The sequence below is a fragment of the Dendropsophus ebraccatus genome, chromosome 10 (assembly GCF_027789765.1).
Source record: "Dendropsophus ebraccatus isolate aDenEbr1 chromosome 10, aDenEbr1.pat, whole genome shotgun sequence".
Classification (NCBI taxonomy): domain Eukaryota; kingdom Metazoa; phylum Chordata; class Amphibia; order Anura; family Hylidae; genus Dendropsophus; species Dendropsophus ebraccatus.
The window spans coordinates 22,998,205-23,024,971 of NC_091463.1; the positions used below are offsets into that span (position 1 = coordinate 22,998,205).

The 26,767-nt window shown below is 43.4% G+C and overlaps 1 protein-coding gene and 1 long non-coding RNA gene across 2 annotated transcripts in view; both read left to right on the plus strand.

The window, feature by feature from the left end:
* The first annotated feature begins 3,708 nt into the window (after positions 1–3,708).
* FGD1 (FYVE, RhoGEF and PH domain containing 1) overlaps positions 3,709–26,767 on the plus strand; it is an 86,307-nt gene continuing 63,248 nt past the window's right edge. The window contains exon 1 of the mRNA XM_069942753.1: positions 3,709–4,669. Within this exon, the coding sequence (XP_069798854.1) occupies positions 4,405–4,669 (265 nt within the window). The 5' untranslated portion in view covers positions 3,709–4,404. The remainder of the gene's footprint in view (positions 4,670–26,767) is intronic.
* Positions 12,222–17,137, plus strand: LOC138765734 (uncharacterized). Its single transcript, XR_011358628.1, has 3 exons — positions 12,222–12,409; positions 13,383–13,579; positions 16,773–17,137. It is a non-coding gene; the product is annotated as an uncharacterized lncRNA (long non-coding RNA).

Here is a 26,767-nt window from a genome sequence, read left to right on the forward strand (position 1 = left end):
TCCAGCGGCCACAGCCCACACAGCTCTGGGAGTCAGGTCGTGACATCACCATTTCATCCAGGAAGTGAAGCCTTGATGCAGTAGTTAGTGCAGGGAAAAAAGCAATTTATGTGCATTTCCCGTAATAAGTGTATATTGGTGATTTGTATAACTTTTGGGGGGCAATACAATACTTCAATAAAAAATTTCGCAGGACTTCTCCTTTAAGGGCCCATGCAAACGAGTGGGTTGCATAGATCCATAATATTGAGGCCATAGACTGCTATTGGCCCGTACTGCACTTTCTTATCCCTCTAACTTTATACAAAGGCCAATATTAAAATTGCTAGAAAAATCAAAGAAAATAGTGCCTCGGAGGCAGCATAAAGTGTCACCCCTAGTAGTCTAGAACTGTTGGGACTCCATGTGTCACTATAGAGCCTTCATGCACACCACTTGGACATGTCCATGGATCCTTCCAGGGAACAGTCATTGAGGTGGTCCCTGGCAGCTTCTCCCCACCCCACCGGGCTTTTCCTGTTTGGATATAGGTGGAGATCTATAAATCAAGGCTGGAAGAGAAAAGAGAAGTCACCGGGGACCTCCCTGATGACTTGTAATTTAGGCAGCATGTTAGTGATGACAGATTTCCTTTAAGTACAGTTCCACAGGCCCCACTCTTTCAGGCCCTGGTCTTGTCTGCGGTCTGACTTGAGGGCTCTGATCTAGGTAGGGGCCCTTGCTCAAAGACAGGAGCCCATTCAGAAGTTTGGTATACCATCCAGCATGCCCTTGCTCTGTAATATTACTGTATATACATTAGGGCTGTCCCTACCAGACCACCCCCTAAGAGACCATTGTTTGTGTATACACTGTGAAAGACAACATACTATTAGCTAGCAGGGGATATTGTACCTGTGGGACAGGAGCACAGTGCTTTCCTTTCACTACTGAAGCACATACTTGTTTTTCTAGCTGTAAAAGTGGTACTGTTTATATGGCACCAACACTGAACCACAAACAAGTCATGTTTGCTCACAACCTGCATATGGAATCTACATTTACACACCGTGAATGTACAAGGACTAGTGGTACGACATGGGGCACTGGCAAAAGGCGATGATGCATATCGATGTAAGAGTCATTGGCACTGGTCAAAACATTACAGTTTTTAGTTAGATTATATGCCGCCACTAGTGTTGAGTAAACTTCATGAAAGTGTCCAGGTTCGGCAACTTCTCCCAACCTGAACGGTCCCCATTTGACTCCTTGTATCTGGAGAAGGTGGAGGCAGCCTGAGGGCAGTCTTATGGTCCATTTAGTGGGTAGAGTTGGACGCCACCAGTTCATCACAATACGACTGTGTCTTCATATCGAGCTACAGCTGCAGTCTAGGGAAATCTGTACTATACAGTGCACTGCTGTAGACTGCAGCTGTTACACCATAGCTAACATTATACAATGCTCTGAGGGTTCCTATTCTATAGAGTTACACAGGGTGGCAGCTTGCAAATATAACCACCACTCTATACAAACTACTCCTTACTGTGTCTGGGTTTGTTAAGTGACACCGCCACAATCTCCACCAATAATTATCAATATCGGAAATGGATATTACCTTCTTACCCAGGTGTAAATCTTTAGGGGAAACCAGCAGAGTACAAGAGCCTCCCTAACTAGAAGACCAATTGAATATGGTGCTTTACTGAATGGAAATATTTTGTACTATATCAGGAGCGAATACCTAACCTTCAAACAGCACTTAGTATTTATCATGTTAGGGTAAGTTCACATCATGTTCTGTCCATTCGGCATATACATTGTCATCCTGTCAAAAAGGGATGGCATCATATACAGCATTGTATAGACAGCGGACTGAAAGTGCCACAATTGTCCCATTTTCTCAACACATACAGTATGTGACTGAAAAGCACACCGTCACCCTTTTTAGTCCTGCAAGTTCAAGGGGTACTCTGGCAAAATATATTTTTTTTTCAAATCAACTGGTTTCAGAAAGTTATAAAGATTTTTAATTTACTTCTATTTAAAAATTTCCAGTGTTCCAGTACTTATCAGCCTCTGTATGTCCTGAAGGAAGTGGTGTATTCTTTCCAGTCTGACACAGTGCTCTCTGCTGCCACCTCTGTCCATGTCAGGAACTGTACAAAGCAGGGGAGGTTTTCTATGGGGATTTGCTGCTGCTCTGGACAGATCCTGTCTCAGACAGAGATGTCAGCAGAGAGCACTGTGTCAGACTGGAAAGAATCCACCACTTCCTGTAGGACGTACAGCAACTGATAAGTACTGGAAGACTGGAGATTTTTAAATAGAAGTAATTTATAAATCAATATAACTTCCTGAAACCAGTTGATTTAAAAGAAAAAAAAATTCACTGGCGTTCCCCTTTAAACATGTATGATTGCAAAGTGGTCTAAGGCTGCTTCCAGTTGACTACTTTCGTCCTATTTAACTCGATGGACCCGCTGTCAGTATACTGCTATACACCGCTTGTCGACATATATGCTGAATGGAGAGGACAAACACCATTTCAACTTACCCTTAGCGTGATAAATGCAGGGAACTTGTAAGGAACCATAACAGGGTCACTGCCAACTATGCCTGGTTGAGAGGGGGTTATTAGAGATCGTGAATAAATAAGTAAGGACCGAAGATGAAAGCTAAGATGTAGCTTGGGGCTAGTGAAGGGTAAGGTGTTAAGGTAGAGTCTTATTGGTAGAACACAAGGTAGTTTTGGCAAGAAAATAAGGGACTGGAATGGGGTCAGATGTGTACGGGGGAGGGGCTATTGGGGCCAAGCAGTCATCCAAGTATAAGCGAGGCCCAGCTGGTGTAGGCGTAGCTGACAATCACAATAGATGCAACCCTAAGTCAAGTGTTACAGTGTAAATCAGGGTCCCAATGTATGTTTAATATATGGCGTAACGTTAATATATGGTGTAACATTAATATATGGTGTAACATTAATATATGGTGTAACATTAATATATGGTGTAGCAACGCATATTTTTACCTCTTGTCTGTGGTTATTTGTTGGAGTTTCATCTTGAATTCCCTCGATAAACTGTATCGTAATTTTGCTATAAATTACATTCTGACAGGTAATGCAGCCTAATCTAGCCTCAAGGGATCACCTGCTACAATAAGACATAAAGAGAATTTAGGGAAGAAGACAATGGGGTGAAGGTACCAGAAGAGGCAAAAGGTCAGTAATGTGCGCCAGTGACAGGTGGTATAGACCTGTGGCCAAGCTAGACTCGGCTTTAAAATTAACCCCGCGCTTGTAAGCTGAGTAGTGATCAATGAATTGTAGATCCGTCAGGCGTAACAGCAGCAGGTGTTAACCCTTTATAATATATTGTGGATTTTTCTATTCGGTACCTTCTATCCATGCCTGCTGCCTTACACAGAGGACCGGAGAAGGAATTGATCTTATTTTACTGCGCCAAGACCCTCTGCAATTCTAGATCCAGGAGTGTAGGCACCAATGGGTTAATAGGACTATAAGACAGGATGCAGCATAAGTCATGAAAAAGCAAAGGACAGTATTCCAGTGAGATGGGGGGTGGGTAAACCATGTGTGAGGGGAAAATCCAGACCAGATTTTAAATACATCTGACGTGAAATCCAACGGCAAGGAAAGAGAGTCAGATTTCACATACACAGAGAGAAAAAAAGGGAAGAGAAGGGAAGAAAAAACTGAAGGCAGGAGGGTATGTGGAAGCCAAAAGCATCACTAGCAAAGGCAGGGAGAACAAAAGAAATGATAGAGTGAGGCTGAGCGAGGTGTGTAGGTGGCTCGTCTGCATGGAACACAAGGCATGATTGTGCACCCAAGGGTGCTGGCACAGCCGGGAGGGAAAGGAGACAGGTATCACCCGGCTCTACTGCTGTTTTTAGGAAGCGGTGCCGCAGAGGATTTAAGGACATCTCAGGACAAGGAATTAATTCACACAGAAGCTGACCTTCCTTAAGGCAAGCAATCTGCTCCTTGCAGAAGAACAGCGGGAGTGATGGATTAGCAATCAGACTGAAACCTAGGAAAACCAGTGGGAGGACGGTGAACCATGGACAGAGCCCCTCCAGGATTTGCTGAGGAGCACCGTCCTATAATATAGGATTAGAGAAGATCCCATAGCCAGGCTCTGGCGGTGCAGTCATACTGCAGTATCTCCTCGATTCCACAGTGGCTTCCCCTGCTGATACAGCACCTTGGATTACAAAAATACTGCAGTTTTTTTGGAGGAGGGAGGTGGAAAAAAATCAAACATATGGATGGTTAAATTGAGATTTCATCACAGCTCATCTGGCATAAGGAGAGGATTCATAGAAGTGATATTGTGCTGTTGTGCAATATAGGGTACTGCTACTTGTCCATGTTCTTATACCAATGCCTGGAGCCTCTTTATGTCTGTGCAGCCAGACACCTCTCCTGGCTTCCCATATGGTCAGAGGGGAGAGGGTGAGCTGGCAGTTAAAGGGACGCAGGCCTGTCCCCTCTACCCTGCAAACATGCAGGTAAACAGACCCAGGAGCACTGCATACACCTATCCCCCATCCAGCACCAGAGACGAGCCTGGATCCTATGCCAAGCAGTTCCAAGCTAGACGCTTCTCATATCATATTGGGGGGCCTGCGCCCAGTCCTGGCACCCATGTACTTCAGAATGATGGTGAGTGAACCGCACATTGCAAGTCGTTATACTGAATCCTTTTTAATGTGTATTTTATAATATGGAATAGTATAGCTTGTACCCAACCTATATTAGTGTATAAAATGCAGATAGAACCGGTAATGATAGTTGAAAGTGTCAAATATTTGCATTTTTTTCATAGGTTGCACACAACACCACATACAGGACGTTGGTGGTACTGCAGCCTCATTAAAATGCAGAAAAATGCATTTTTGTAAAGAATAATAAGAATGCAATTGAATCCATATAGAGTGAGATATGGTTATTTCTTGTTGTACTGCATTGAAATCTTATGACTTCTTAAGTATTGGTGCAGTGCAACTAACAAGCTGTAAGCTGTGGTTGTCAGCATCTCATTACTATGTGGAAGACATAATCATAGATACAGTATTGGTGGCATCTCCTCCCCCCCTGTATGTCTGTTCCAGCTCTAGCTCAGCTAATGCATAGATACATTGCATACAAAATAGGTCGGACTCATCCATACTGGAGATACTTCCTTTTGCAATAAGTGAATGAATCCGCCTGACATCGGGATTCAGTGACTAGACAACCCAATAACTCAATTGGTGTCAAATGGTTGGCCTTGGGGAGTCATTGGATGGGTATACTTACATTACACATCTAATTCTGTTGTATGCATTTTTATTATTATTATTTGGGATTGCTCCTACCTTACATAATACAGCCGTATCAGATGTCGCCCCCAATGTCAGTAAAATTACTAGTAACAGTGACCGGATCTACAGTCAGGGTTTGTCCTAAAGGCGTCCTAACCTCAAATATTCACTTATAGGAAATGGATACACAAGGAAAAGTTGTTTGCTGACATTTCCGGACACGGTCGCATTCCAGATTGCATCATGCTATGCGGCCAATTATATTACAGCCACCCCCGGTACAGGATCATATCCCCAAGCTGTGTTATTCTGAAAATCCTAATAACAAATAATGACGGCCACCCACATGATAGTCTGTGTGGCCCACCTGCAGAATTTGGTCCCACCAGTCCAGTAAAGCAGGTTATAGATATTCTTCCTGTCCTGTCATCTATATGGGATCAGCCATTATATGCAATGATTTTGGATGAGAGGGGGACGGGGGACCTTTCCTCCTCCACCCCCCTTATGACACAACACCTGCAATGCCCACATGGGCCGACTACCTTCTGCGCATTCCAATGTAAATAATAGCGACCATCTGCAGAGGAAACATTTCCAGCAAATCCGTTACATTTTCCAAGAGCTGAGACCCCAGATTTCCTTGGGCTGGAAAAGATTGTTTTATTAGGAGATTATCGACAGGACACGAACTTGCCTGGGAATGCAAGATAAAAAGATGAAAAGAAAACATCATAATATGGTCAGAAATGCTCTTCAGATGTTTCTTAGTTGTATCCGCTTTTGGGAAAGCTGGGTGACATCCAGTGTGAGCATTCTGACCACTACTGCCTGGGTCCTTATACTGTCTAGTGATGTATCAGAGCAAAATAAGACACATGTAGTGTTCAGGGGCCTGAGAAAGCTGGATAATAACCCCTGTGGGAGCTATAATGGCGGCCATATCGGTTGTCACCCAGCAGGCTTAGGAATAGATATAAATGGTTAAATATAATTAGAAGAACGGGGGCCCCATAGCAAAGTTTGAAATGGGCCTCCTATTATAACAAGGGTTTATTTCCCCTTTCTTTTCAAGAGCCTTCGTTTTATGAGAACACTGCTGAGAATACACTTCCCTTGGGAGATTAGTACTTTACAACTTCCTACAAGTCTCAGAAGTAAAGGCCCTTATACACGGGTCGATGAGTGTTCCTAGAGATGAGCCAGCGGATGAGCAGATGCTTGTCAGCTGATTGGATCTTTTGTGCGGCCATTTAAATCATTGTTATTGACCATACATCACCCCGTGTAAACGTGACGTGTGGATGACAGTGATTAATTTAAGCTGTAATGCAAGCTGTAACACCTCCTTGTTCCTTGTTCCCCCTCCCTGCTTGGGACTGTGGAAGCACATACATATATGTGAAAGGTACTATGTGTCTCCTTGTCATAACACATGACATAACACAAGACAGGTAGGACCTTTTTCTGCTCTGCGGATAACCCCTTTAAAGTGTGTGCCTGGCATGTATCAACAAAAAGTCACATACGTGGAGCCTCAGGAGTCTTTGGACTTATCAAGAAGGGGGCACCTCTTGGTAAATCCAGTGTGACAGCACATGGGCAGGGATATATTTAAGACTAGCCTATGAAATTACAGTCTTAGGCCATATTCACGTGTCCTACTTTCTAAAATTAGGACCCATGCATTTCAATGGCTATGTTCACACAGCCGTACATGCTTATGGGGCCGTGAACTATACTGAAAAAAAAAGATAAGTCCAAGTGTGGACCCACAATTGCGGCACGGATCACTGTCTTCAAAGCAGTGCTCTGTGAATTGTGGAGCACTATGGAAGCACTGCAGACATGTGAATAAGGCTTTAGGGCTGTTTTACACAACCAGACCAGCTGAGTAAAACAGTGCTGATCTTGTTAATCGGTGCTTGCTTACTGAGCCTATTACATGGCTTGATAATTATGGTCTCTTATATTGGTCATACTGGATATTATCAAACTACCTATGTAGCTTTTTTTTTTGTATTCTTGGCCCAGACCCTGACACAGTAATGGGCCAAAATGCCCAGCAGAAGACAGACCCATTTGGAGCTGACTATCAACTCCGGTCTATTTCTTATTGGATGATTTATCAATAACCTTTTAGATCTTATTGATGATACATCTTGTGATGGGGATGTATGATCAATCCTGTGATGGGATGTTTACATGTTCTGTAGAGCTGGAGCTTGGGCCCAAATAATCATACCCTAAGGTGCACCGAAGGAATTACATTGCATCACTGGAGGTCTTTAGCATGACCGACACCTATATATCCCAATCCCTCCATATATAGCTGGAAGTTGGGTCCAAATTATCATACCTTCAGGTGGACCAAATTACATTGCAACACTGGGGTCTCTAAGTAACCAACACCAACTTTTCATCCCCTTATCCCCTCTGATGCAACTAGATGTGAAGAGCAAAAGTTGTTCCATAGTTGTCTCCATTTAGTCTGAATATAGTGCATCTCTCTTGCATCACGATAACCTGGTGTCTCCTTCACAGTAGGGGTCACTTGGCGTTGCGTTTTTAGTTCTTGGGTGGCATCCATACCCACGTCATCTCTATGTGTTCATTATTAATACTTGCACTGTATTGAACTACTGGGATTTCCACCATTAATTAAATGTAAAGAATTATCCAACAACCGATCAATACTGAGCAGTATACCGCCATTTCATTACATCTCATCATCATTTCAGGCCACATCTGTCTGGTTGCTTTTATGTGATTGCCTTCTTCCATGCACCCTTGGGCATTCATCCTGCCCTCGCATCCATCTGTATGTTTGCGGCTAGTAATATCCGTGCAATCTATGCATTTTCCCGGTGAGTTGCAGCCACTGCTGGAAATTTTGGAGTATACGTACGTGACCACTCATCTGTGTCAGAGAGAAGGTCTTCATTGAGAGCTGCATTGTTCAGGCCGGGCTGTGTTTATATAGCGTGGGCTGGAAACATCTGGACAAGGAGTCAGCAAACCCGCTGGAGTAAGGATTTCTGGTCTCTTGTGGTCTATGCTGAGCCCAGACACTGCAGGAAGATGTGGCAACTCTCCACCGGGCCGGCCTGTGGGTGAGACGTCTCTTTCAGTAACTTGTAGGATGAAGATTTGAAAACCAAGGCCATTCCTGTACACGTCTTAGGTTGATATTAAATACAGACATTTAAAGATTTCTGGGTCCTGCTTCTTTAGTCCACAGTGATCAGCTGCCATCGCCTGGGTAAGCCATGTGTGGCCAGATGAATGGACAACTATGTAATATTTATTCTGGCCAGAGCAGGCGCTCCACTAATGACGATGACTCTGCTAGCAAGGAGCTCATCTCAATAATGTGCAGTGCCCTAATACAATGGTGGCCACCCCTTGAGAGCCTATAGGATGTCAACATACCACACTCCTTGAGTGGCATATCAGTTTGCATTGGCATGGATGCCACCTATCACACTAACGCATCAATCTCAAAGTGCAGGACATGTTATGCCCCACCGATCCCTTTCTAAAACATCCAGGCTTTGCGTAAACCAAACCTCCTTCTGTCTCTGTTTCAGGAAAAGTACTGCCTTCATTTGCCAAATATAAAGCTATCTCTTCCAATACCCAAATGTGCATTTATTCTAGATTTGGAGGTAGCAGAAAAGCCGCTGCCAGACTCCTCTAGCAGGGCCTTAGGCTAGGTTCATATATGCATTGTTGGTTCACATCTCGTTGTGAGCTTCTATTGCAGATATAGAGCTGACAATGTATAGATCAAATGGAAGGATGTGACATGTTAATCCATAGGATCCCATTTTGAGGAAAAAAAACTAATATTGTGCCTTTATGTAAGAAAGCTTAGAGGGAAAAAAAAGTTATGTTGACTCAGGCTGGGTTCACACACAGTATATTTCAGGCAGTATTTGGTCCTCATGTCAGGTCCTCATAGCAACCAAAACCAGGAGTGGATTAAAAACACAGAAAGGCTCTGTTCACACAATGTTGAACTTGAGTGGATGGCCGCCATATAACGGTAAATAACTGCCATTATTTCAATACAACGGCCGTTGTTTTAAGATAACAGCAAATATTTGCCATTAAATGACGGCCATCCATTCAATTACAACATTGTGTGGACAGAGCCTTTCTGTGCTTTCAATCCACTCCTGGTTTTGGTTGCTATGAGGACCTGACATGAGGACCAAATACTGCCTGAAATATACTGTGTGTGAACTCAGCCTCAAAGTGGACCAGCCAAAAAAATGCCTTTTGGCTTACATACATAGGGGCTTGAGGACACATCAGAGGTACATCTTACACATATGTGCAAAACGAGATGTGGACAAAACCTAATTTATATAGCGTAGTAGCAGTGTATTCTATAGCCGTGTTCAGAACCGGCAGTCTGGGGCCAGTTTTTAAGTATGTTTTTGGATTGTGGGAGGAAACTGGAGGAAACCATCGCAAACACTGCAAAAATCATACAAACTCCCAGCAGTGCTAACCACAGAGAGCCCATACCGGCCACATCACAGCACGAGCGGTCACGCAGGGAGGGCGGCCACAGCCTGACCGGTCATCAGACGCAAATAATCCCGAACCATATCCTGCTGATCCAATAGAGGATGCAAGTGACAATCTATCCTTCTGATTTGGCCCCATCTCTGTCTGGTCTAATATAAATAAAGTTCTGTGGCTTTTTAGTATACTTTATATTTCACTGCAGATGTATTCTGCTCACAGAGGATCGTGCAGATGGGACACAATTGTACCAGATCTAAGGGTTTTTTTAAACAAATTATCTAGGCACCATATTACAGCTGGAGGTTGTACAGAGCTGTAATACAGTAGTGTGCATGACCCCTATCTCTATAGAGACCTGATTAAATAATGTGATTGACGCATTTCAGTCTCACACCTCCTCTGCTTGTCATGCAGTGTAGACGGTTTATTATGCAGTGTCAATGGCCGGGCGCTGTAGTGAACCTTCCATTCATTTGGATTCAGCTGATTAGAGGAGCACGTGCTGGCACAGCAGAGCCGGGCAGGCAGGCGGCTGTGTGTAGTGTGCCCGCTGACGCTAACATCTCTACGAGCTGCCCTGTAATTTTCGCCTGCTATTTCGGGAACCTATGCTTCCCCTCTGGGAGACGACTTGGCTTTTTTTTTTATTTGCTTTGATTTCAGATCCTCAGCAGCCAGAGCCAAAATAGCGGAGACACGATTATATCTAGAATCGCCAAGCTGTGTGACGGTAAATAGCAGCCATTTCATATCTGTTTGGTGCAAGGAAATTCTTACTGTCACCTGCTGAGGGATTCAGTCTTATCTGAGAAACACTGACAAGATGAAGCGAAAGCCTTTGTTTTAGAGAGAAATTCTACCTTAAATTGAATATCCTGCTGTACGACCTGCATAATGGATCCGAGCTGATACTGCGCTGTAAATGCTATTGCTGAGGGGTTATGGTATTGGTATAATGTCCTGTTAGAACTGAAACCATAGCACTAACAAGGGCATACAGAACCAAGGGCCATAACCTGGGGGCTACTGAGTCAGGGGGGATATGTACAAAATACATTGCCTTGGGCAGAGTGTTTAGATACAGCGATGGCGGCAGTGACTGCCACTGGCCCTGGGCGATGGAGAGACTGGTCGTGCCATAAAGGAGGCCTATGCAGCTGCTATGGGGCTCTGGTTGGTGGTGAGAACTTGTCCAGGAATCCCTTAGCCATTGGAACTGTAAAGCTTGCAAAGAAGATGGTGGGAAATTGACCCAAGGGTCAAGGGAATGGGTCTGTAGAAAAAACAAGTCCTTCTGCCCTAAGATCCATCATCATAATGGGGACCTATTGATCTTGGTCATGGGGCCCTCTCTTATTGGTTTTCCAATGGGTACCCACTTAAACGGGTTTGGGTCTCTCTTTGTGACTTTGGAGTCCACATTGCAACAAAGGGTGACTTATGACCCTCACATCTTTTCTAACAGCTATCTCTCCTAATCGCCCCCATACCAATGGACACTCAGCTTTCCTGAGCGTTGCATGCATTCCATCTAGAGAGAGGGAGGAAGGCCCAGGGAGAGGCTCTTATACACATTATATGGTTGACCAAGAAGAGGGTGACTTTGTATATGCCTAGCTTAAATGGGTACTCTTCCAGTACTCATCAGCTGCTGTATGTCCTGCAGGAAGTGGTGTTTTCTTTCCAGTCTGACACAGTGCTCTCTGCAGCCACCACTGTATGTGACATGGACTGTCCAGAGCAGTAGCAAATCCATATAGAAAACCTTTCCTGCTTGCCAGATTAGAAAGAATACACCACTTCATGGAGGACATACAGCAGCTGATAAGTACTATAAGACTGGAAATTTTTAGATAGAAGTAAATTACAAATCACTGGCACCTTCTAACACAAGTTTAGTTTCTGCTAGGGGAGGGGGCTTGAGCACCAGGATAGAAAAATAGGGACCTAAGTTCTGTTTTTGGAACAGATATGTGAGCTGCACATGTGCACTGCCTCGCCATTCACTGTCTATGAAGCTGCTGAGGATAGCCAAGATCTGTACTCCATAGACAATGAATAGAGTGACGGCACGCCTGTCCAAGGCTCTGTCCATGACTCGGGTCCCTGTTCTTAAAATCACAGAGATCTGACACTTATCCCCTATCCTTAATACCATATACCTAACGGGGAATAAATTGTGAAACTCAGATCAGGCATACAAGGTCCCTCATTAGATTTCTGGAAGATGTGCTGAAACCCAGCGAGCGCCTGCTCTATCATTTACTTACTACGGTTGCCATGGTAACTAAGGAGTGAGCTGCAGGATCTCTATCGATCCAAGGCCGTGATCCAAAATATTTGCATTTAGAATTTATTAGATGTCATGGGGAATGGGAATGCAGTCTCACTTAGACATGTCACAAGTGGGCACATACTGTGTATACAGCTTTCCATATAGACTACAGTATTGCAGCACTGAGACTCAATTCCTATCAATTATATTGCAGTATTATATGGGAACTATATGGCAGCATTGTGTGAGCTTACAGGAGTGTGGTTTAGATACTGTACAGTCTTGGTAGGTTGCGTATGGCGGTATTATTAAAAATACTATGTGTGGCTTGGTGTGGGAAATGTGGGCAAGTTATTTAGTTACTTTATAATGGTATTATTTGGATGCTTTATATGAGTTTTGTGTGAACTACATACTGCAGTGTTATATGGGCACTATATGGTAGTAGTATATGATATCTAAATGGAGACATTAATTGGAAATTACTTTATAGTAGTGTTTCATAAACACTCGTGCCATTTTCTATACGGCTGAAACAAATCTTTAGGGACTCTCCTGTTTACAATGATGTAGGGTAGAGATGAGTGAACCTCAAACACGCTTGGGTTACTCTGAACCCCAACATGCGCCATTTGATTACTGGTGGCTGAAGAAGTTGGATGCAGCCCTAAGGTTACCTGGAAAACATGGCTACAGTCATAGGCCATAGTCATATCCATGTTTTGCAGGACTTCCTAGGGCTGCATCCAACTTCTTTAGCCACCATTAATCAAATGTTGCACGCTCAGGTTCGGGAGAGTCACAAGGTTGACTCATCTCTAATGTAGACCCTCCAGCTCCAACTACAACTCCCATCATGCCTGGACAGCCGAAGCTGATATTGTAGTTTTGATATTGTAGATATTGTAGTTTTGCAACAGCTGGAGAGCTGCAGGTTTGACACCATTGGTATAATGGGCAATGGAAAACATTACAAGAAGCAGGGAGGGAGTCCAGACCATAACCGTGTATAACATTATACTGTGCTGGTATTTAGTGTAGACTTTTTTGATAATTTAGTGGAACATTTATGATGATTATTATTATTAGACTCCGACACAGATCTGCTACTAACGTCACTTTCCCACAGTTTAACAAAAGCGTAAAATCTCTGTGTGTATCCGCTGATCAGATAAGCTGTGTGTCTGCTGTGCTTGTACAGCCATGTATGGCGGTATATAAATCCTGCCAGATAGTTTACCGTTTGTTTTATCTCCAGATAAAAGACAATGCAGCAGTTGCCTCTGTCAGATTAAAAGAAGGCCGGGCTCAGCAGAGCAGATGCACTCTTCTGTTCTCAAGAATACAGCAGAAACCTCTGCAAAGATGGGATGTGATGAGACAGGCTCAGCTCACAATGGCGGCTTTTATATCTAGAAATAGCAATGAAGTCTGCACAATTATGCCTTGGTGCAGGTAAGGGAAGATGTACTGTACTACCACTTCAGGGGCCTCAGATAGCCGTGCCAGCCATATTGCTTGTCTCTGAAACTGCAATGACTAATGGGGCAGTAGAATAAATATATGTAAAGGGGTCCATTTTATCATAGTAAAACAAAACATCACCGTTTGCAATCTAAGTGCATTACTCACACCTAGATGAGCCCCATAACTGCATCATTCATAAGGGTGCTCCAATAAGTGTTTTAGCCATAGATGAGCTCCATAACTGCTTCATCCATAAGGGTGTCCCAATAATTGCTTTAGCTATAGATCGGTCCCCATTAAACGTTCTCATCCATAGGGGGGCCACCATAACTGTGTCATTTATAGGGGTGTCCTAAAACTGCCTCATCCACATGGGTTCCCCCATAACTGTCTCATTTAGTCTTACGCATAGACAACACTAGCGCCCCACCCCCCAAAAAAAATCTAAGCCACAGATGAGTCCCATAGCTAATTTATTTATAAGTGTTATAAACTTTAGGTGAGCACCATGATCCCTGAAGTACGTTATTCATGAGTATGCCTTCATAAGAACTTCAGCCATAGATAAGCGATCCCTTACTTGTAACCCCTAAGTGTTTCAGCCTCCGATAACCCCAACAACTGCCTTAAGCCCCTATTACATGGGTTGATCAGCAGGAGCAAGCGAGCACTGACCTGTAAGATCAAAGCTTGCATGCTTCTTGTTCCCTGCTTGCTGCCGATGCTATTACATGGGCCAACAGCAAGTGGAGGGCCCCGGGAAGCTGTGGGAGGGGCTCCCCGGTTGATCCTTAGATTGTCTGGGAAGCCCATAGGAGATAGTGGCAGTCTGCTGCCACTGCTCCTATTGCATGGAGCTATGGCCAGCAGACCGTTGTTATCGTAGAAAACATTTTCAACATGTTGAAAGACAAGGATCAGCCGACATTGTGCTAGCTATTATGCCAAGTGATTATTGGTAGTAACGGCCGATAGTAATGGCCGATAATCTCTTGGTGTGATAGGGCCTTTACCCATAGGTATATCCCATAAGTGCTTCATCCAACACCTCCATAAGTCTGTCAGCCACAAATGAACCCTTTGTAACTGCCTCATTCAAAAGTGTGACCCCCAAATTTGCCCTATTTGCCCTATTCTACATCTGCCCTATTTGCAAATGTAGCTGTCAGGTGCCCCCATTAGTGCCTGATGCAGAATACTTGACCTACAGACATTGTACCCTGAGTAGCACACTTGGAGGGTCTGTGATAAGTAATGGATTAAAGCCATCTGACCCTAAATAGCTTAACTGTGTTTCAGGTTAAAGGGTTGTGTAGTTTTCCCATGATCTCTACCAAAGACCCTCATCCAACTTTCCACATCACTGACATTGTCCTAGTGACCCTGCAGCATAGAGATAACATGTAGCAGCATGTGTCATGGTGCACTGACCCCAAAAGCCAGTCAGAGAGTCTGTGACTGCAGGAAAGTACATGTCCACAATGAGCTGTGCAACTCCATAGATTCTCCTCCAAGTAGGAAGAAAAGCCTTATCCCCTTCTCTTTCACCAAAAGGCTTGCAAGACTGGAGGCCAGGATCTTGTTGCTGCAAGGTTTATATTGCAAATCTGTTTTCATCAAGCTACTATTGGGACCCTTCACCATGTCTGAGCAAAGAAATCAGCAAGATTTTAGGGAATTAGGATCTCAATTGGGCATTTAGACTTTAGCTCCATTAAAATCAATAAGAATGCTATAGAATCAGAATGCATTGGTATGCTGGCTCCTTAATAATTCCTTGATTATTTAATAGGCCCAGCTATCCAAAATTACACAAATCGGAGTTTCATTGGCCCAACCATGCCTCGAGTGTTAAGAGCTTTTAGACATATATACATATATATATCAGTAGGGGCTCACGTCTACATGCTCCCACCATAGTAATTCCCTAGCTGCTAGAGTCTACCATATCTGTAAAGACTTATTAGTAGACTTTATAGTGAAGGCACCTATCTGGACTTTCATCCTAGGAAAATAGAGGGCAGACTGACTTGAGGGCATAAAAAGCCCCCTTTTTTTAAAGGTTGGTCTATGTTTTATCCCTTTTAGAACCCATTGATTTCCTGAATAAAACTGATATTGAGAGAATACTGACTGAATTACTTAAAGGAGACCTTTCACCCTGGCACCCGGGGCAGGATGCTTGCAGGATGGGGTAAGTATCTGGGGGGGGGGGGGGGGGGGGTGTCGCGCGGGCTCTGCCCCGGGTGTTTGGGTGAGAGGTCTCCTTTAAAGGGGTTATCCAGCACTACAAAAACATGGCCACATTCTTTCACACCACCACAACACCACTCTTGTCTTCAGTTCAGGTCAGTTTGCAATTAAGCTCCTTTCACTTCAGTGGAACTGAGTTGTCTCTGGAAAAAGTGGCCATGTTTTTGTAGTGCTGGATAACCCCTTTTATGGTTACTGGTTAAGATGAGCGCAACTCGAGCATGCTTAAATTGAGTTTTACAGCATTTGAATTTGGTGTCAGAAGTTAGAAAACATGAACCTATGGCCTATGGCTGTATCCATTTATCCCTTACTCCCTAGGGCTGCATCTAACTTCTTCAGCCACCAGTATGCAAATACTGAACGATCGACGAGTTCTGCTCATCTCTATTTACTGGTTACAACCATCTGCTTTCAAACGTTCAGTAATTTTCCTGGTCCGGGGTTGTGGTCTGATAGCTACCTCCGTGATCCGTGCAAAAGTCAGTTTTTCATCTCTGTCCGTTTCTTCACGGATCTGTTTTAAAGCATTTTAAATACATTGATTGATGTCACATCCGGATCTCATTGATTTCTATGGGGAATCCGTTCCGTGCTTCCGTTCCGAGTTATGTCCTATTTTTAAATGGAACGAATCACGGATCCATGAAATCACGGAACGTCTGAATAGCCCAATAGAAAGCAATGGGCTGTAAAACGGAACGTGTGAATGCAGCCTTGTAGGGCATAGTCTAATTGGGTCATTTTGCAGTTGACATCAGTGAGACATTGCTCTCATGTTCACAATTGGGAACCTCTTCGTGTTAATTCAGCATACCTTATATAAGGCTGATTTAATCAGTCAACATCCTTCCTTCTTGAATATAGCTACAGAAGTAAAACAAGGTCAGAAAACCCATCACCCACTATGATCTCTGTTGCTTTCCAGGAGGCCAGGAGATACAAGAAAGGCTTGGTAGGCCGCCAGTTGGACTACCCTTGAAGTAAAGGAATCTTTACAGTGTATTCTGCCCATTTTTACTATTTCATATCTATTCTTAGTACAGAGTTTATCACAAGACTATAAAATTCTCAGCTACATCTGCCTGGAGTTTGTTCCAACCTTTTCTACGATTTAGTAATGTTTTCTATGATAACCTTAGTTACCCCCTTGAGAATAACTTCAGCTCTAATGTACAGTATGTATTGCAACAACTTCTCGAAATAGTGTGTCTGTTTTTGTAAAGCTTAAAATGATATCTTCTATGTCAGCTGTGCAACTTCCCATTGTACATCGTGCAATCACAGGGCCTGGGGGTAGATTATAGTAATGGAGACGGAATAGTCTTTCCATGGTTGGAACATATCCTATCCCTTTTTGAGGTCCATCCACATGAATCAGCAAGCCATGGTGGTCTGTCTTAAACCATCAGTTTCTAGCGACGGCAGCCTCTGCGGTGTACTGTGACTAGTGGTCCAACCTTACAGAAATGTTTTCCTGCCAGCTTTGCACTACTTCCAATGGCATAACCTTTGAGAGGAAACACTACTAAAAGATCTGGTCACCTTGGAAGATAGGAAATTCAAGGTGGTGGGCCCCTACATACATAAATAATGTTCTTGTTTACAGGGCACAGCTCTGTTCATATCGGTTGTGGCTTCAATTTGCAACCTAAAGGTATGTTCACACTGAGTAAATGAGGCAGAATTCCATGGCGGAGCATTCCGATGCGGAATCCCGCCTTCCTCAGTGTGCCATAGCTTCTCTATGAAAGGGCTTGCACGCCTCCACTCCCGCCGCTCTCTGTGCAAGAACTGACATGTCAAGGCGAGAGTCGAAACTCACTACCGCGGAATTCCACCTTATTTACTGTGAACATGCCCTAAGAGTCCTTCAGGATGGGCAGACCCCTGCCTGATGTGCTGATCTAGCAGATCGGTGCTCATTTATCTAGTGATTGTGAGGCTAGGGCTGCATGAACAATTGCCAGATGATTCATATGGCCCTTCATTTACGTAATTGTTGGTCACACATTACCTGTTTACACAGTGATATGTGTGGATGACCAACCCAATGATCCCAGTGATGAGCTGACATATGAGCAGTTGCTCTTTCATGAGCCGATTGCTCAGACAATAATTACCCTGCGTTAAAGGCCCCTAAAGAGTATAACACGTTGCTGACTGGGAGTCTGACCACCCGAACCCCCACCGATCCCAAGAATGGTGAGGCCATTTCCTCACAATTAATAGAGCGCTTCATTCTCTGTAGGGCCGAACACTTCTGAGTTCAGCTACCACTCCAGATGAACTGCAGTGTAACCAAAAAAGATTGAAGAACTGTGCCAAGGTTATGGGATGGGCATGATGGGGAAAAGAAATACAGGGTCCTTCTGTCCTGAGTGGTAAAGCTCAGCATCATTATAGATGTGCATAGTCTTTGTAATAAGGCTGTCTGTCTTCTATGTACAGAACTGACATAGAGAGATAGAAATTCAAGATTGGGCCTACAAAGGGGAAGCCTGTTTGCTTGACTATCACACACTATTATACATCTGTCAGTAATCACATACCTTAAGCATGTGTATACAGTGTGTTTGCGTGACTGCTACATAAAGCCATTGCATAGCCTGATGGTCACCAAGTCATGAGAATAGTTAAAACTCAAGCTTCTTGGTTGGCTGTCTCCCAGCATGCCCAGACAGGTATATGATCTGAGCATGATTATGAGACTTTGTGCCCATAATAAGCAGTCAGGGTCTAGCTATTATAAAATTGCTTGATAAATATCTCCCTATGTTTTTAAGACAATGACTGCTCTATGTCTATAACACAGTGCTCTCTACTGCCACCTCTGTTCATGACTGGAACTGTCCAGCCCAGTAGCAAAACCCCATAGAAAACCTCTCCTGCTCTGTACAGTTTCTGTAACAGACACAGGTGGCAGCAGAGAGCGCTGTGTCAGACTGGTGGAAAGAATACAACACTTCCGGCAGGGCATACAGCAGCTGATAAGTACAGGAAGGCTTGAGATAAAAGTCATTTACAGATCTGTATGTTTCTGGCATCAGTTTATTTAAAAACAAGGGGTGAATTTTATTAAAGGGTGTAAAATATACACTGGTGAAAACTGCCCACAGCAACCAATCACAGCTGAGCTTTCAGCTCTGGTTAAATGAAAGCTGAGCTGTGATTGGTTGCTGTGTACAGTTTACACAGTGTATATTTTATACCCTTTGAAAAATTAGGGCCACTGTTTTTTCTCCTGAGTACCCCTTTAATTTACCTAAATGCAATTATTTTTCTCTATACTTCTTAGTTCTAGGACCCAGGATCAAAGCCGCTAATGTTTTTTTCTAAGTAAGGTTTCTAATTACCATTATTATATAATTAATCTCCTATTAGCCTTTAGAAGGCCGGTTGCTACCATGGAGATTGTGTCATGGATAACACTAAGCTTCAGTAAATCTGTGTCTTTATATGCAGCATGCAGCTTCCCATATAACAGATGCGACAACTTCTAAAAACTCTGCACACAAATGCACCCTGATGGGGCCTGTGAATGTGAAGGTGTGTTCCTGCCCGTAACCCCAGGCCTGCTGCAGAACTGCTTCCCTCAGCTTTTTAACACAGGAATCTAAATGTGCTCACAAGTAGCTCTTCTTTCCTTTGCGGCTGCTCCAGTAATACTTTCCATATGTCACATCGAGAAATAAAAAGTTATTGGATAGAGCAATGCAGAGCTGGCAGCAAAGGTCGCTTTCCCTGTCCTGGTTCTGAGGCCACAGATACCTATAGGAGTGTGTAATGGCATTTGCAGACACATTAAGTATAGAGGCACCGCATATTTATGTCTTACAGACTCCTATTAAAATCTTTATACTTATTACCGAGTTTTATTACTACCTTCATGACCATTGACAAATAAATGATGGCTGCACTTAGAATTACACAACAATTTATCGGTAAATAGGTACTTCGTCCAAATATTTTGCTGGATGAAAAACAATAAAGCCATCATTACAGATCATCAAGGTTTATCAGACTCTAGAATAGAATGGCTGCCTAGGCAAATAAAGATGGGTGACTGGACATTGTCAAAAAGAAGAGAGGCCATTGTGGTCCCCACAAGCTTGTGCTGATCCACAAGAATGGCTCTATAGGTCAATCTGATACCCCCATCTAAAGGACCGGCCATATAATGTTTCATATCTTGTAAATGGAACTGTAGAATATAACACTGTTGCCCATTCATGTTCATCGATTGGTGGAGGTCTCTGCACCAGGCCCCCCCACTGATAAAAACATCTGACTTGATCTTTGCTATGATATGTGAGATTTTGTTTTTGTATATATTGATATGTATCCTTTAACATTGAATTACAATATTTACACAATTTCCTGTGAGGTCTTGACTAGCAGCCGTAAGGGGGTCACAATTGTTTTTTTTTTCAGAAACTGGTGCTGGAAATGCCTTCTTAGCCAATCACTGGCTGTAACGGTGGCCCACCTCAGCCAGTTATTTGTTAAAGCGACCATTTGTACCTATAGATAGCTGATTTTAATCCTGTCCTGGGTTCGGTTTGGCAGATGATGCAGTTATTGTCCTAAAAAATTACTTTTAAACTTGCAGCCCTGTGTCAAATTGGTGTGGCCTAGGATTGCGATGCCCATTTGTCCCTCTTCCACGCCCTCTTCATCATAAGGAATGCCCCTAGAAAAATTTCTCCTATTCATCACCTGTCTGAACACTGCGTATGTGCTGGATCATTAAGGCACCTGTGCAGTGTTCAGACAGGTGATGAATAGGAGAAATCGTGATAAGGAGGGTGGGGAGGAGGGATGGAGGGGGCGGTGGATACTCTAGGCCACTCCAATTTGACATAGGGCTTCAGGTTTAAAAGTAGTTTTTTACGACAATAACTGCATCACCTGCCGAACAGCCCATACTTTAAAAAAAAAAAAAATTGTATGGTGCCAGACAATGACTGGATAGAATTTTACTTGGCAGTAGAAGAAACTGGGCACTATCATTGATTTTTTTCCCACTTTTTTGCCTGCCATTGATTACTTCTGACTGCTTTATCCAATGTAGAGAATTATATATTACTGCATTGCTAAATAAAGACCCTTTAGAGATGCCCCCTGCTTCTTCACCTTAGGGCGTCCCAGGTCTTTATTACAGCATTTTATCAGGGCCTATTTATATAGGGTTATTGCTATGCCCGTCTACGAGCTCTTCTCATGACTGCTACGATTAGAAGGTATCCTAGCAACAGCAGAGATAAGGCAGCGCACTAAGCAGATAGTAGCGTGCAGCCAAGCACATAGGCAACCGTTGACCTGCGGCATTATCTCAGACGCCAAGGTCGCCATTAGTTTTCTTTCTGCAAGGTAACCTCTACAGGCAGGATTTGATAATGTAAGCAATTTTTTTCAGGTCACTAAAATGTTGACTTATGGAAAGCATGAAATGCTACAGTCAGTACTGCGCATTCATCTGGGATGTCAGATCAGATTTACGACACATACACTATTGTAGTCAAAGGCGGAATATGTAACAAGGACCAACCTACCATGCACCATTCATAATACTGGTGTCAACTAATATGGTACAAGGCTTTTGGGCCTCCCAAGCACCAGGGCTGGGTGATGCTACCTCTGCACCTCCACCCCCCCACCCCCATTATACCATATGCAAGAATGCCATCAGCGACAGATTGTGAATTGTTTTGATCTCCCTTGTACACTGTTAGCAGTGATATGCACTGTTTGTTCCGTGTGGTGATGAGTTGGGTGAGACTGCTGAGGAGAAGGTGTCCTAGTACCTGGAAAACAAAGGAGCAAACATTGGTTAGCGGACTGATCATCTTATGTCAGAGGCACATCTCCTGGTGAATTAAGGGGTCGCACAGACAAACCATCAATAATAGGGCCATGTAATAGTCTCTATAAATGAACACCAATCTGCTAAATCAGTGGCAAATAATACTTGGTCTTAACTTAAGGTCTTATTATGCGGAATAATCGGCGGTGTTCGGCCGATAATCGTCCAGTGGAATAGAAGGCAACGATCAGCCTACATGAACGATGTTGGCTGATCGTTGCAGTCGTTTGTCTTTCAACATGTTGAACGACATACCACTCATATAGCAACGATCTGCTGCCGTCGCACCATGGAATAGGAGCAGCGGCAGCAGACTGCTGCTATATGCCATGGGCTGCCCGGACGATCTTGTGATCACCCGGGCAACCCCCCTGCGCCAAACCCCACCCACCGGTCTCACCTGCTCGCTGCCGCCGCTCGCTGTCAGCGCTCATTTGCTCCTCTAGTGGCCCTGTGGAATACAGCCTTTAGACAAGGCAATGTAAAGATGTGCCAGATATATTAAAAGCCTGAGTTACTGTGATAAAACTGGTACATTGGTAGACTGTCTAGTCTAACTCTACTCTGTCTTGAATTAGTCAATTTTAGTAAATCAGGGATATTTAAAGGGAATCTGTCAGCTGTAATTCAGGTTCCAAACGGCTGACATTGTTAGATAGCTGTTAGGACAAGGAAACACATGGTACCTTTCATATATCTGTCTGTGCTTCCAAAATGTAGAAAAACGCTTTTATTTTCCAATGCAAAGTGTCAGATAGGTGTTCCTAAGCTCCTGGTGTGCTGTAAGCTATGCTGCTTCCTTGCTAACCCTACTCGATTGACAATCGACTGTAAGCTGAGCCCCAAACAGGATCGGATATGGGAGGAGGAGTGAGGAGGCATCATAGCTTACAGCACACGAGGAGCTTGGAAACGCCTCTTTAAGACTTTCCATTGGAGAGTAAAAGCGTTTTTCTACATTCTGGAAGCATAAACAGATATATAAAGGTGCAATGTGTCTCCTTGTCCTAACAGCTATCCAACAGTATCAGAATGAATTGGAGCTAACACATATATATCGTTCACAAGATTGTGGGGATTGTGACCCCAGGACAGATCTTGGCTTAAAAGCAGCTATCTGAAGGTACAAGTGGTTTGGGGGGCTCAGGTTGTGGGTACAGAGTCGCTGTAAAATGGCCATATCCCTTGAGTTGATAGTAGCATATGGAGCCAGCTGTATTCTCCAGCTGCTATTACTGGGGTCAAAGACACTAGGGACTAAATCTAAAAACTTGGATCATTGGCAGCAAATAAAAGATAATCTAGATGAAAATGACTGTAATGTCGATGTGTTGTTGATTTTACTGAGGAACATCTACATACTTCACTAGATCAGCTCAGAATTAGGGTCATAACCAAATGGTGTGGTAGTTGGGTAATGGAACATTTTTGGAAATAAAAAGGCAGACAGAGAGCAGTGGGAAATATAGATTATCCATTGCTCAGATCCCCCAAATGATCAGAACTAGGTCACTTTTTTGGACCTGGTGAAGACAACTATTCCCCATAGGCCATTTTTGGGAACATGCATGGCGTAGAGCAGGGATGGGGAACCTGTGGCCCTCCAGCTGTTGCAAAACTACATTTCCCAGTATAATTGAGCAGACAAGGCTTTGGGTTACACTGTACATCCTCACACCAAAAATCTTTGGTTAAAAAAAAGTAAGAATCATTAACATAAAGCAAAAGTCTAATGTGAAACTTCTGAGCCTGTATGCAAACCCTGGTCTCTTATGTGACAGAGAGTCCTTTGAGTCCTATCAAGCTCCAGGACAAAGGTGTTTTTCCTACTTTTGCATCTCCTTTATTCACATCCCAGTCTTGAAGGGTATTCCTGTATTCCACTCAAACATAACTTTTTATATGTTGCTGCCCATGGTGAGACTAACAATTTATTCCATACTTGTTATTATCTATTGAGTCTCCTTCCCCAAGTTCTCAGCTGATGCTTTCTGCTGAAAACACAAAAATCTGTGTGTGAGCTTTTCTCTCTCCCCTTCTTTCCCCCTACCCTTCTGAGACAGATGATGTAAAAAAAAGTCCCTGGCAGGCTTTATCTGCAGCATTGTAGCTTCTTTGTAATGCTGGGAGGATTAATCACAGTGAGTTCATTAGCAACTTGAACTCAGAACCTTAACCCTCCTGGCATTACAAAGAAGCTACAATGCTGCAGATAAAGCCTGACAGGGACTTTTTTACATCATCTGTCTCAGAAGGGAGGAAAGTGGAGATGAAGAGAAAAGCTCACACACAGTTTTTTGTGATTTCAGCAGAAACCAGAAGTTCAGAACTGGGGGAAGAGACTAAATAGATTATAATAAGTATGAATTGCTAGTCTTACCATGGGCAGCTACATATCAAAATTTATGTTTGAATGTAATATCCCTTTTAAAATATACTATGGAAAGGCGATAGCAAGCTGATTGGTGGGGGTCCCTGCAGTCAAATAACAAGAATGTGCACCCCGTAATGAATGGAGATAGTGGAGTGTATGGAGCGCACCACGTGTGAGGCCACTGCCCTGTTCATTCTCTATGGGGCCACCAAACATTTCTGAATCTAGTGCTTAGACAAGGCATCTTTAATGGGCTCCATTCCATTTGCAGAATCAGTGGAGGTCGCGGATTGGATGCCTGCCAACCAGCTTGTTTTTACCTATCCTTTAAATAAAAAATAAAAATACCCCTTTAAAGGGAACCGGTCAGATTAAAAATGTAGTCTGATCTTCATGGAGCATGTTATAGCTGGCAAATCTATATATCATTTTGTGGGATCTAAATGTGATCTAAATCTATACTTATTCTCAGCTCAGGAGTCCAGTGGGTGGTTCTACTGTGATTGACAGCCCTTTTAGGATTAGAGTACTAAAAATAGCTTCCAGTCACCGCCCACTGGACTCCTAAGCCTGGAATGAGAAGACATTTCCATCAATGAAATATTCGATGTGCTGAATCCTTTAGTGCACAGCTATATATCAATCTACAGTTCTGCTCTACACCAGTTATAACACTATTTGCAGATCCGGAGCGGACAGATTACCGTAGGATACAGCGCAAAATTGGGTGCCATGTTTCTAGGTGCATAAGCCACCTTCTTCAGGATAAGATAGCTTTATCTGCAATATAGCTGCAAAATGTGGTCCTGAGGGAACAAGGTCCTGATACAGACAGTCAGGATTGGAGCAGCGGCATAGGCACTGGAGTTAAATATAGTAACAGGCTGTAGAGGAGGTCCCTGTATAAGAATGTGAGGAGGGACCTGACAGGAAATGGGGTAGGGGGAGCAGACACATGGAGTGAAGTAACATACACAAAGGCTGCTCTCCTAGGTCTGCTCAGACTGCTTTTATTTTCCTTATGAGTAGACATTTTCAATTCTTCACCATGATGCACCAGTGTGACCTGTCTGCCCCTCTCGGAGTTGTTAGTAGAGGCCTTGCTGATGCTGAAGTCATCTGGCAGATTAATGTAGTCATCCAGGCAGAATTCACAGCTTTATCTATCGTGCTGACTATTTCCCATTTGTTTTCATTTATGTGCAGAGTGCGAAAAATGTTTTCTCTGCATATTTGCAGTGATAAATGTGAACGTCAGCTGCACTGTAGACCTAGATCCATGTAATATTCATGATGACTTCTACGGCTCTCCACCCAAATAATGCAAATTCCGTATGCTCGGGGAGTGAGCGTGTATTTTCTATGATAGGGATGAGTGGCTATAGGACACCACTGGCGCCAATTATCCTGAAGGGTAAATAAAAGGATCAGACTGGCTTAAATCCAAGCTGCCTAATACCCTCTGCCAGTCACCATAGATGTGGATCTGTAACGTTAAATCTGTCAAATCCTATTAATCCAATGGCCATATTTTGCCTTAACAGTAGCAAGAGAATTGTGTATACTGTTCGGGACCTTTTACATGCCCCGAGGACAAAAAAGAGCGCCAATCAGGTGGGCTGACATGCCTGACCTCAGGTCGTTTGTGGTACTACAACTGACCTGCAATATGAACAAACTTGCCAAACGTTTGGCTTCGGCCAAACCCAAACACTCAGTATTTTACTGCCGGCGGCTAGAGAAGCTGGATACAGCTGCATCCAGCTTCTCCAGCCACCGGAAATCAAATACCAGGCGTTCGGATTCGGCCAAACCCCAACGTTTGGCAAATTCGCTCATCACTAGGTGCAATGCAACTTCCACAGCGCTGTCATCTAGCTTTTATAGCGTTCCTACCAGGACATCTAACTAGTTATGGATTGATACCGGGGCACTGAACACCTTTATATCATGTCCAATTATATGGAAGCTTAATGGAGCTTGAAGAGTACATTCAGTTTTTTTCCCGCAGTTGATTTGTAGCGTAATTTTGGATGGTTGAAAGCAAGGTGATCTTTTCTCTTCATCAGACTTTATTATCTAGCAGGCTTCAGGACGGCTTCCTCAGTTGTTATAGAAGCAGATATTCGGCGGCAGCAATGGTAGAAAATATTTTGCATTGGCCTGGGCCTGTTTCTGCATAGAGAACAGCTGGGTAATGTGGGTCCATAAACATGGTGATCCAGAAACCCTGCTGATCCAGACAGTGGAAGTGGATCAAGAGTATCCAGAGTATGCACCATTATAAGCAAATCTAGCATCTTTAGGTCTGACCTCTGTGACCTCCACCAGTCATGTGAAGGAATGGGTCACAACATTGGTTTGGGCACTTCAGATTATTCACTTTCCATTTATTATCTAAAAATTCATATCCAAAAAGTAGACGATAGGTGGCGCTGTAGCTACAAAAATCACACTACAAATGTTAAATATGTCCCCCTTAAGCTTAACACTTTTCATTCCATATTCTCAGCTTTAAAGCAAAATCTTTTTCTTTCAAATGAAATCAAATTTGTAATTTACTTCTATTAAAAAATCTTGAGTCTATTAGCTGCTGTATGTCCTGCAGGAAGTGGTGTATTCTCTCCACTCAGACACGGTGCTCTCTGTTGCCTCCTCTGTCCATGTCAGGAACTGTCCAAAG